Source organism: Carassius auratus, chromosome 16 (genome assembly GCF_003368295.1).
Source record: "Carassius auratus strain Wakin chromosome 16, ASM336829v1, whole genome shotgun sequence".
Lineage (NCBI taxonomy): Eukaryota > Metazoa > Chordata > Actinopteri > Cypriniformes > Cyprinidae > Carassius > Carassius auratus.
Window position 1 is genome coordinate 13,669,896 of NC_039258.1, and position 13,034 is coordinate 13,682,929.

Consider the following 13,034-nt stretch of genomic DNA (forward strand, 5'->3'; position numbering starts at 1 on the left):
TTCCAGGAAATGGAGGAAAACAAAACAAAACGAAAGAAAAATGCCACTAAATAAACTGTTTTGGTCCGTGATTCTTTTTACTGTTTTGCTATAATAGCTGCAACATTCACAAATGTTTACAGAACAAGCGGGAACTCAGTGTGCCTGTAGCTTTCTCTATTTCAGTTTTATCACGTGCTAGAAAGTCTAAGGCCATCTCAAGCCGAAGGGCAAACTCATCTAATCTGCGGCCTATTATGCATCAAACTAAAATTTGTGTAAAGACACAAAGCACTGCCATCAAGTTAGCATCTTTAAACATTCGCTCACTAAAAATAAATCATTTCTAATCAATGACTTTATAACCACAAACAATCTGGATTTTATGTTTCTAAATGAAACATTGCTAGAAGAAAGCTGCAGTGCAACAATCCTCAATGAAGCAGCCCCTCCTAACTTTTATTCCATGAGTGTCTGCAGGACTGGACTGGAGAGGTGGATGTGTAGCTTCTCTAATTAAAGATGTCCATCAATGCAAGCAAGTGTCATTTGGTCAGTATTTGTCTTTTGAATATCTAAGGATTGTGCTGAAAGGTGCTCCACTCATTCTGTTTATTATTATTTACAGGCCTCCAAAACACTCTCCAGCCTTTGTTGAAGAGGTCACAGAAATGTTATCAATGATTACCTCAGTGTAATGACTGTTTTGTTGTTGCAAGGGATTTTAATATTCACATAGATAATGCAGAAAACAAAACTACAAAATAAATTATAACGGTTCTAAACACGTTTGACCTGATTGAGCATGTGCATGGACCCACACACAAAGGTGGACACACTCTAGATCTAACCATCAGTAGGGGTCTAAACATTTCATCCATTGTTATTAAGGACATATCACTATCTGATCACTTCTGTATTTTCTTTGATATATTGATATTGCTACCACTGAATCTAGATCTGTCTCTGTCAGAAGGAGATGCATTAACGAGAACACAAGTATACTATTTATGGAGGCTATATCTTTAACTCCAGGCATTTCTGCAGACTCAAAAGTTAAAAATGTTATTGATGAAATTGCTCCAGTAATAGTCAGTAAGAAAACAAAAAGACAGAAATCAGTTTGGAAAAGATCAACAGCAGTTCAGACTATGAAAAGAAAATGCAGAAAAGCAGAGCAGATGTGGCGGAAGACAAAAACTGAAATTCCCTATAGCATCTGTAAAGACAGCTTTCATGCTTTTAATGTGAAACTATTCACAGGTAGACAAAATTTATTCTCAAACCTTATGAACAGTAACTTATATAACACTCATACTTTTTTTGCCACTGTTGAGAGACTGACAAACCCCCCCAAGTAAGACTCCCAGTGAAATGCTCTCAGACAGCAAATGCAATGAGTTTGCTTCCTTCTTTTCAGCGAAGATCATCAATATCATGAAGGTGATTAGAACATCCTCAAGTAATGTAGAGGTCAGACAGATTCAGCCACCATATCAAAAAGATACTGTCTATTTTTGAAGCAATTGATAGCAAAATTCTGGAAGACATAGTGCAGCACCTAAAATCGTCAACCTGCTATCTTGACACACTTCCCACAACTTTTTTCAAAAGTGTGCTAAACTGTTTAGAAGCTTGCTGGTACTCGAAGCTGAAGCCAGCTGCGCGGCTCGTGTCTTTATAGCTTCCTGGTTGCTTACGTCACTCCACCCGTGACGTCACGCTCTTCTATAAGACAGATTGGATATGATATTCAGAGTCGCTAAAAGTGTTTTCAACGCAGCGTCTCGTTCCCTCGAGGAACTAGGGTTACATTGGTAACCTAGAGATGTTGCTTCCAAGGTATAAGAGCATTTAGCCCTCAGTGTTTGACTCCTATTACCCTGATGAAGTATATATCGTTCCCTGTCAAGGGAACTTCGAACTGCGTCCTCTGAAGGGACACTATGGGGAACACCTCGTCGTGACCCTTGTCTGAAGCATACTTTGAAAAACTTTTGACAGCCTCTGACGTCGCTACCTGCGCGACTATAAATATGCGCCTGTAGGACCCGTCACTTATCTTCTTCGTCTTCATTGACTGAAGCGTGCATCTGTGAAATGACCAGAATGGTAAGAGCGATCTATTATTGTTATCATGGCATCCACTAGCAAGGCGTTTAAACCGTGTGTGCATCCATGTCAGCATTATTTGACACCTGATGATACACACAGTCTTTGCGTGTCTTGTTTGGGCGAAGAGCACACGCGTGATGTCCTTGAGGAGTAATATACGCGCACTGCGAGCGTTTTTGAGTGAAAAAGCTCCGCTCTCGTTTGTCTCTCTTTTCGTGGAAAGAGGGACAGCCATCTGGATCTCGCGGCTCAGGACCCGTCATTGCGGAGGTACGGAGGAGAATGAGCTCGAGGGGATCACAGGTGGATCTCGCTGAGGAGTGTAGAGTGGGACTTTTCCTCTCACACTCTCCGGTGGTAAACGAGAGCGAACTTCGGGAGGAAGATGCGTTGTCATTAACCCATTCTGACACTGAAGTTAGTGCTCTGCTGGGTTCTGCGCACTTTCTAAAATCCTGTACGGTAGGGGTTATGCGCTCTGCTTCATTCCCTTTCTGAAGAGTTTAGCCCTGGGGTCCATGGGCTTCATTCAACCAGTGTGTATTTGTTATACACCCCAAGCATCGCTTCCCTCAACATGAGGGGCTGTGTGGACTCCCACATATTGTGGTTATCAGGTAGTAGGCTTCATCAGGCCTCTCTGATAGTGAGCTTCCACATACTGTGGTTGTCAGGTAGTAGGCCTCACCAGGCCTCCCTGGAGATTTAGCTCCCACATACTGTGTGTTTCCACTAAATAGCATATTGAGGTTTTTCAGATAGTAGGCTTCACCAGGTCTCTCTGAAAGCAAGCTCCCACATACTGTGGTTGTCAGGTAGTAGGCCTCACCAGGCCTCCCTGGAGTCGAATTCCATATTACCTTCCACTGAGGTGGTTATCTGGTAACAGGTAGTAGGCCTCTCTAGGCCTCTCTGTAGGTGAACTCCCACATATTGTGGTTATCAGATAGTAGGCTTCACAGGTCTCTCTGAAGGTGAGCTCCCACATACTGTGGTTGACAGGTAACCTTTCAGTACACACGCTAAGCCTGTGTACTTTCTCAAAACCACATGGTGGTCAGTGTGCACGTTAACGCTTTGCGCACTGTCTGAAATCCTGTACGGTAAGGCTTATGCGCTTCACTTTGTTCCCTTTCTTAAGATGATTAGCCCCGAGGTTCCTTGGGCTTCATTCAACCAGTGTGTATTTGTTATACACCTCAATCACCACCCCTCTACATGGGGGGCTGTGTTGGCAATTCTCATGGTAGTTAGCAGCACTCCCCTTTTCTGAAATGGTCGCCAATGAGAATGCTGCTCAGAGCTCGGACTCCTCCTCTCAGCGGGAGACTGAATTCTCATTTTTTTCATCGGAGCGCTCCAGTACTACATACTGTTTTAAGACACACTGTGAGAGCAGGCATCCTGCTGAGGCAGGGGCTGAGGCTCTGGTATGGCGCTTTCGCACCAAGGTGTTGAAGCAGAGTTGGAAAGGTGGGCCAGATTTGGGTGGATCGGTTTTGCGGCTCGAGAGAGCATCACACTATCCCCTCTGGCTTCCTCTGACTCATCCAGCTCCATTGGGGCTGGACGCCATGGTGCAGGCGTGGCCGAGGCTTCATCTGTATGTTCCGTCCTCCAATTGCTCTGCTCCCAAGCCATTCCATTCACAAACTGCTCTATCAGATTGCCACGAGAGCCCCTCCTTTGTGACAGGCAAGACTTGGTAATAAACAGTGCTAGGTTCTTAGCTGTATCCCTTTAAAGGAATCTTTCGTGATTCCAAGCCTTCAGCTCTACCCCGGGCCGAGGCCCTACAGGTAAGTTGGGTATGTAGCTTAGGCCTTTGGCCAAAAGGGATAATGTCATGGACAACTGTCCCAGGGGCGACTCCGGTGAAATGGTAGAGTTGGTACTAAGTGTTTGCCATGATTCTGGCCTGCACTCCCCTCAGCATGGCGGCGTGGGTATACTGTTCCCCATAGTGTCCCTTCAGAGGATGCAGTTCGAAGTTCCCTTGACAGGGAACGTCTCGGGTTACAAATGTAACCATGGTTCCCTGAGAGGGAATGAGACACTGCATCCTCTAGCTCCCTACCATGCTTCGGAAGCAAGCTTCACAAAGAAGATAAGTGACGGGTCCTACGGGCGCGTATTTATAGTCGCGCCGGTAGCGACGTCAGAGGCTGTCGCCGGCCAACACGTTGGCGTTTTAAGTGTGCTTCAGACACGGGTCACGACGAGGTGTTCCCCATAGTGTCCCTTCAGAGGGCGCAGTGTCTCATTCCCTCTCAGGGAACCATGGTTACATTCGTAACCCGAGACGTATTCTTTATGATGGAAGTCAACAAACAATTACAAAAAAGGTAATTTAAAGTCTAGAAATACCAGTCAAGAACTGTAGAGAGTAAAAAAAAATCTCCATTACTTATTCCTTGTTAGTTTATCATAACACATTACCTTTTTTAATAGCTTTAAAAGGGAACAAGATATTGCACCAGCTTTCAATACTATGGGATTGCTTCCATGTGAGCTGGTGTCTGAAGCACATATCTATTGTAAATATACTTATCCAATTGGCAAGATGTTTGTATGTCATGCTGTGACATTAAATCAAATAACATTAAATAACATTAAATCCATAAACAGATGCCTGAATTGCTCACCACACACATTAATTTGTCTGAAAAAGTTTTACGGCTGATCATTAAAATCCAAAGCAAAGTGAAAACACTATTTATTAGCACAGTAACAAGATCTGCAGTTTAAGACATTACCTTTTAAGCACAAAAAACAAGATATTTCTCTTTTCAAATATTAATTTATAGGCTTTATTGGATAAATCTTAGTCATATAAACTGATCCAACACATGAACACAAGCATTCACACATTCATAAAGTTTCAGGGAGAAAGTGATAAAAATGTGAAATCCCAAATTTAAAGCAATATGTGCAATTGCAAAGACCTGAAAAACCATTGATCACTTAATTAACCCTCAAATTGAGTTCCTCAATGAGATTAAAATGTATATTCAATTCAACAGTTCAGAATCTGGAGGTATTTGCATTGCTTGTTTAGGGGGTTCCCTTTGTTTGTCATCGGAAAAGGGGATTTCCCAAGGTTGCTGATTGGCTGGAAGTATTGAGTATTACTTTTATATCATGGCACAGTACGTTTTTCTCTAACCTTTTTCAATTTGATGGAGGTAACAGCTTCTAATGTATTAGAGAAAATAGTGCCTATGTTGTCAGTCATTTTGTGTAATTCATGTGTATTTTGAGTACAAATAGCAGTTGAGATAGATCAGGCAGGTTATTTGCGAATGTCTTTGGTGGCTGGAACAATAGTTCTGCCCAGACGGTAACGCTGAGACATATAGCTAATATCAGTGATACGCAGCATGCACGATACAAGGATAATAATTGCCATGCATGCCAAGACTGCTGCTAATAGATCTAACATTGCGTCTGAATTTTGTTATGCGTGCTGCTGCTATACTCCATGAAAGGACAATAATTGCTGTAAGCCTAACTGAATATGCAAATAGAAAATCCTATTTTAAGAGTGTCCTACTATTAGCTACATTGAATCAATCAGCATGAGAAAAGTCAGCATGAGAAAAGTCAGCCTGCTCCATCATGACTTAATTATATATTGATTCTGTTCTGAACATCAAATCCTTTTTTCATCCAATTTATTCTAACTAGTTTGTTAAATAAAAATAATTAGACTTTTTATAAAAAAATTACCTCATATTAGCATCACTTGGCTAGTTATTTATATATTCAATAATATATTCAATTTAAACTTTGTTTAATTAAAGAAGTCGATCCATGAGCGGAGACAGGCAGGAGTCATGTTCTCACATTGAGATCACGAGCCCTCAACAAGCGCAGCCTCTGCATGGTGATGCACTCGGTGTGCCCATCTGTCTCATGCAAGAACGCCTTCCATGAGCCGCACACGTAGCGTGACATTTGTAATAATGCATGCTGGAAATTTGGTCAGAAGGTGCTCTTTTATAAAGTGCGGATGGCCGCTGCTGGTCTTCTCCTGCCAGGGGCTCTTAAAATATTAAATATTCCACGAAATTATAACTTAAAATCACATTTATAAGGCAAAAACATTTTTTTTTATAAATGCAAGCTGAATGAAGGTACCTAAATATTAATATTTTATGAAATAATAAAAAACTCCACTGTAGTTATTGACCAGCTATTGGCCAATCAGCATGAAGTACTGATGAAGAAAACTAACCATTTTATAAAATCCCTTATGTATTATTCAATATATATATATATATATATATATATATATATATATATATATATATATATATATATATATATTAAGAAAATATATTAGAATGTAGATTTACAATATACATATAGAATAAGAGTAAGACATCAGTGATGGAAAATATTTGATCTGAACCTTTTTGCTTAATACTATAAAAAAAAATGCCGCAGTAAAAACTGGCTAACTGTAATTTACAGTTAAAACAGTAAAGAGAAATTCCAAGAAACCCTGTCTGACACATCACACATTGAATTTCATTTAAATTAATTCAATATTCATTTATTCCACGAAATTATAACTTAAAATCACATTTATAAGGCAAAAACGTTTTTTTTTTAATAAATGCAAGCTGAATGAAGGTACCTAAATATTAATATTTTATGAAATAATAAAAAACTCCACTGTAGTTATTGACCAGCTATTGGCCAATCAGCATGAAGTACTGATGAAGAAAACTAACCATTTTATAAAATCCCTTATGTATTATTCAATATATATATATATATATATATATATATATATATATATATATATATATATATATATATATATATTAAGAAAATATATTAGAATGTAGATTTACAATATACATATAGAATAAGAGTAAGACATCAGTGATGGAAAATATTTGATCTGAACCTTTTTGCTTAATACTATAAAAAAAAATGCCGCAGTAAAAACTGGCTAACTGTAATTTACAGTTAAAACAGTAAAGAGAAATTCCAAGAAACCCTGTCTGACACATCACACATTGAATTTCATTTAAATTAATTCAATATTCATTTATTCCACGAAATTATAACTTAAAATCACATTTATAAGGCAAAAACGTTTTTTTTTAATAAATGCAAGCTGAATGAAGGTACCTAAATATTAATATTTTATGAAATAATAAAAAACTCCACTGTAGTTATTGACCAGCTATTGGCCAATCAGCATGAAGTACTGATGAAGAAAACTAACCATTTTATAAAATCCCTTATGTATTATTCAATATATATATATATATATATATATATATATATATATATATATATATATATATATATATATATATATATATATATATATATATATATATATTAAGAAAATATATTAGAATGTAGATTTACAATATAAATATAGAATAAGAGTAAGACATCAGTGATGGAAAATATTTGATCTGAACCTTTTTGTTTAATACTATAAAAAAAAAAATGCCGCAGTAAAAACTGGCTAACTGTAATTTACAGTTAAAACAGTAAAGAGAAATTCCAAGAAACCCTGTCTGACACATCACACATTGAATTTCATTTAAATTAATTCAATATTCATTTAAATTAATTCTTTATAAATAATGCCCACTGTTTTGTGTTACATTTTATATTATTTGTATAATTGTATTGTCTTTTATTGCCCTGATATATCATCACCTAATGAAAAACAGTATATGGTTATATATGTTGTATTGCTACATGCTATTTGTGATACCTGATACATTGTCACTGGTTGTTTTATTTGTATTTTATTAAAAAATTTTTAATGTGCTTTAGATAAAGGAACTTTGATATTTCCTCATTGAGGACATTTCTCATAACCAGCTAAACTAGATTTTGCTTTGTAATTGTATCACACCTTTGTATTTGTATTTACACCTGCTCAGCATTCATTTTCGCATCTTTCTTGCGCTAATCGAAACACATCACATGACCGCTCGTTTACCTCGCAAACCGGAGCGCAAGCCCGAGCCCGGCCCGAGCCCGCATAAGATGATAGAAATTAAGCCCGAACCCGACCGAACCCGTCGGGTTCGGGCAAAGATCTTCAGCTCTAGCCACTGGATGCCTGTTTGCTTGTATATATTCCCTATTGCTTAGAAGTGTTTTCAGAAATAATTGTAACATTTTAGTTGGATATTCTGTCTGTTTAGAAGATTTTGTATGTCCTTTTGTTATTTAATTTATTTATGTTTTGACAGAACAAGTGTGAAGATTTGTTCAACCATTTAAGTTTTTTTTTTTTTTTTTTTTTTCTCATGCAAGTGCCACAAAACTAATTGTTCCATCACATTCCTAAAAAGTAAATAATAATAATAATAAGTCACATTTATTTTTTCTCACTTCTCTGGGTTCTTCCAGATGCTGGATTTTACAAGTGAGATCTTCCAGGAACCACTTTAATGTTAACAGAGCTTGCAGTAACCCTTTTTTAAAATGTGAGTTCCTCCAGGAACCTCCAGAGCACCTTGAGGTCTCAGTGTAATGAAAGGGTGACTCCAGAACCACAGAACTGGGAACAAAGTGCTTCGAGGATCCCATGAGTTCCTGCACGAACTGCAAAGACTATAAAGGTTCTTCCAGGAACCCTATTATGAGAAAAAGAGCTTTGAGGCACTTAAAATACATTTTAAGGTTCCTGGAGTACACCAAAGGATACCTGAGGCACCTTTAGTTTTTACAGTGTATAGCATGCTCAACTTGACTTCTAATTATATAGCCTTGGTAAGATTATTATTATTATTATTATTATTTTATATATATATATATATATATATATATATATATATATATATATATATATATATGGGATGTACATCTTGAATATTGTTTATTCATGCATTTTTATTTGATACATTTTATTTTTAACAATTTACTGAATTAGACAAACTGCTTTAGGTATAAGAACATCTTCTTAACACAGTACAGGTTAAAAGAATATAATCAAATTATCAAAGATATTCAAGTACAATATTCATTTTTCTATGTTTCTCTGTAGTAAGGTCCCATTAAATAAAAAATTGAGAAAATAAAAATCAGTTTCGGGCTTTCCCAGGTGCAGTACGTATTGTGGCCCAGTGAGCCCCAATAGAGGTGATGCCACTTCCATTCTGTCGACCGCTGAGAAAACGCAGCTCATTTCCTTTCTGTGTTGGATAGAAGTTAAATGAGAGCCCACTACACTGTCCCACTTTTAAAAAGCGCCACTGATTAGTGATAAACACAAGCTCATAGATGTAGCCAGAGTAATATTTTCCAGAGACCTGAATAATTGCTTCTTTGTCATTGAGTATCATTTCCATCTGATTGCCACTATTTGCACCAACCACTGCTGTCCAGTTACTCTCGTACTTCAGCTGGAACCTAAAAAAATATTTAAATAGTGTTCAAATAGTGCAATGCCAGAAAGCATGAAAAGCAATGTACAACTCCAACTTCTACTATATAAATTAAATCAAAAATGTTTTCCTTAGAGAAACTGTTTGTAGTATCGATCAAGGACAATACATTTTGATCATTCAAAACTTCATACATCATTACATTTTCATACGGTTTTTAAATATAGTTATATATATTTTTGGTTATTTTATAATTTGGATGGTGCTTGAGGAAATTTACCCAGAGATATAGTAGTAGTAATTGTTTTCCCAGACCCTGATACCAGTGATGCGACCCTCACTGGCAGTGGAAAATTCAGTCCCACTGCCGTCCCCAACAGCAGGTGAGTAAGAGAAAAGATCCGGTAAAGCTGAAAGAAGGAATAATAGCTATTAAAATGATCTCACGTATATTTGAGCAACAACAAAGATTATTTCAGAAAATGGATGGCAGAGCTAAAGTTAGAACCTAAATTTAGAAGGTAAGCTGTTTTTGTTTACTGTAACAGATATGCAGGTCATCGATTCATTGGTTAAATTCAGGCATAAAAATGGAAACCTGTTTGCACTAAATGCCTGGCCTGGCGCCAGCCTGGCTGGACTTAAATTATTTTACGATACCCATGCGAGCCTCAAAGGAGACCTGAAAACCCCCCCAAATTCCTCAACACTGGAGACAAAGGAAACCTTTCGTAGAAGTTCCTTACTTTCATCATTTTATTAATAATATGTATTTTGAATATGTTTTGTGTGTACCATGGTTAATCCTTGTTATGCGAGGATTATAATTTTCTAGCGTATAAATTGGAATTGTTTCTCAGAAGAATCATTTTAACTTTCTCAAAGAGAGCCATGTTCTGCAACCCCCACACTCCTGCAGCTCATAAAATTTTACGACCACACAGGGCAACAGGACAGGAGAGAAGCCAAATCACTGGTTTCTTTTCCCAATGCATTCTAAACCATTACCTTTTTGTTTTTATGTTTTCTAAATGTATTACGTATTTCTTTTTGGTACATTAGAGGTTTCCCATATAAATTGGGACTATCTGCAGTGTTATCATGTGTCAATCAAATCTTTAAATGTGTGTAATTCTGCATTTGAATGTAACTTCATGTTTTGATCATTTATATATATAATTTTTTGTATCTGTGTAATCGTCATGCTTTGACAGACCCATTTATCTAGAGCAAAGTAATGAAAAATGTATTTAATCTGGAATTACGAACTTGCTAGAATATCCCTGATGAAATCGGACAACCCCTAAATCACTAGGGGGTTGTCTCCACAGAGACAAAGAAACTTTTCCCCCGCTTCAGATCGCGGACGTTCATTGGGTGTTTACGCAAAAAGAGGCGTGAACCATCCCAAGCCATAAGAACCGACCGGACAAGATCCGCTTTCTCCTTCTCTTCTTCTCGTTCTTGGTTCTCGGACACGCTGCTCTCCTGTGCGACCCTCGTCGCTCCCGCGAGTCCCTCGGCGCGGCCTTGTGCCACGCTCACATCGCCTAGTCTCTTCTTACGCTTACTCGCTTCAAACTCACACATGCTGTGACCAACGTCGCTCCCGCGAGGCCTTGGGCCGCGCTCATTTCACCGTCCCCCTCAGCACAGGGACTGAGGAAAGGAAAGCCATTTTCATGGCTCCTTTGGAAGCTTTCGTTTTTGTTGTTTGTTTTCTTTTCTTTACTAAGTTTATTCGACTATTCGCCTCTCCACACAAGGAAGGCGAATTCTGGAACATTGTTTGTTGAACCTTTCAAATACCGCGCAAAGATGAACGAACATCCCTTTGCCACAAAGGACCACGTGACCCCACGCTCACGCCGAGATCCAGAGCAGCTCACCCGCGCATCACACGCGCGTCGCCGGTACCACGCTCACCCACTGGGCCATGCAAGTATCGTTGTCTATGGAGATTTAAATGCTGCTTTAAAGTGTTGCTATGATCTGATTGTTGTTGGCTTCCAAAAAGGTTACTGACTGATTTTCATACCTGAGCTCATTCTGTGATCTCTCTCGCTTTCTCCATTTTTTCTCTCTCTCTCGCTCGCTCTCTCTCTCTCTCTCTCTTTTATTTGGATTCCGTTATGTCTTGTATAAAGGTTACTGTCAGTATTGTCGTACGCATATTTACTCTGTGTGATTTGTAGTTTCGATATATCACTAGTTGAATTATTAAAAACCCTATATTCATGATTGGCTTGGACTCCACCCCACTCACATTACGAGTCACTGAAAGGTCTGATCTTTAGCTACAAGCTTTAAATTTAGAAACTAAATTTATCATAAGGATAGGATAATGTTTTCATGGCCAGAGAATATTTTTCCTTGAATTATAAGAAGTGATAACTTTATTGAAAATTGATAGGTCAATCTGGTTTGCTGGACAAACCACTGTTTGATTTGCAGTAATTTACAGTAAGAGATATCACAATAATTGATATGAAGAATGGAATATTGACATATTAATGAGTAAGTTACAGTGCCCTGTAATTAGTTATTGGTATAGACAATTGAGCTATTTTTCATAATCAATAAAATTTAATGTAACTGTCATCTGAGATATATATTAATCATATTCCTGATTAATTATTCAAATTCCCTATATATCATTTGAGTTAATTATTATATAAAACTCATTGTTGTTACATTACATTGTATCTGTTTATCTTGGAACTTGACTTCTGTCTGATTATGGGAATTATGAGTTGTTATCTTTATCTATTTAATCACAAAAAGGGGTTTCAAATATTTTGTTATTGACTTTTTTCTTACTTATCTGAGCAGAATAAATTGTATCACAGATGTGTTAATACTCACGTGCTGCCATGCCCATGGAATAAACTGCAGAAAGAATCAGGAAAAACTGCAACATTTTGGAATAAATTGCTTTCCTGCACACTGTAAGGAAATCATAATAAATTAATATTTGATTGTTATTGAATTACAGTTATTCTGGATTTGTGAATTTCATGATGTCACTGATACAAACACTTCTTGCTGTATTCAAATCAGTGGCACTTTGCATACAATAAACCACTTTCAATGATTATGATGTAAATTACTAAATTGCTATTAGTTACAGTTATTAGTAAACTAATTTACTATAGCACTGCTAAATGATTACTGTAAAGATAGACAAGTGATAAACTATAACAAAGAATAAATATAATGGCATTTACAAAGAAATATATAAATAAAGATCTAAAGTTTCCATTACCTGTAGATGGGTGTGTGGTTGATAGTTGAATAAACTAGTGTGTTGACTAAACTTGCTGGTACACCTTTGTCCTTGTCAGACCTCGTTATTGGTTGAACAACATGTTGTTGTGTCTTTTGTTTTCTGACACTCCTCAGATGGAATGTTTTAGAGCCCCGAACTATAGCATGATTGACATCGAAATACCTGAGCTACCAGCATTAGTTTTTACTTTCAGTATTAAAGAATGATTTTATGAATTATAGGACTATAAGATCTTAATTCAATATAGCTGAATTGTGTGCCTTATTCTACTGTCTAAC

At 37.3% G+C, this 13,034-nt stretch overlaps 1 protein-coding gene across 1 annotated transcript; it reads right to left on the reverse strand.

Annotated features, from left to right (window-relative positions):
* Window positions 1-8,972: 8,972 nt before the first annotated feature.
* Window positions 8,973-12,829, reverse strand: LOC113116825 (zymogen granule membrane protein 16-like). Its single transcript, XM_026285146.1, has 4 exons — window positions 12,733-12,829; window positions 12,333-12,413; window positions 9,748-9,877; window positions 8,973-9,492 (listed from the first exon to the last, which is right to left on the reverse strand). The coding sequence occupies exons 2-4, from the start codon at window positions 12,385-12,387 to the stop codon at window positions 9,165-9,167; spliced, it is 513 nt and encodes a 170-aa protein (XP_026140931.1). The 5' UTR covers window positions 12,388-12,413; window positions 12,733-12,829; the 3' UTR covers window positions 8,973-9,164.
* Window positions 12,830-13,034: the final 205 nt, after the last annotated feature.

Excerpts from the sequence above, each read along its gene's own strand:
- LOC113116825 (XM_026285146.1), bottom strand. The coding sequence starts at position 12,387 with ATGTTGCAGTTTTTCCTGATTCTTTCTGCAGTTTATTCCATGGGCATG. Across the intron at positions 9,878-12,332 it reads TTCCATGGGCATGGCAGCAC|CTTTACCGGATCTTTTCTCT; the intron begins GTGAGTATTAAC and ends TCCTTCTTTCAG. Across the intron at positions 9,493-9,747 it reads TACTACTACTATATCTCTGG|GTTCCAGCTGAAGTACGAGA; the intron begins GTAAATTTCCTC and ends ATATTTTTTTAG.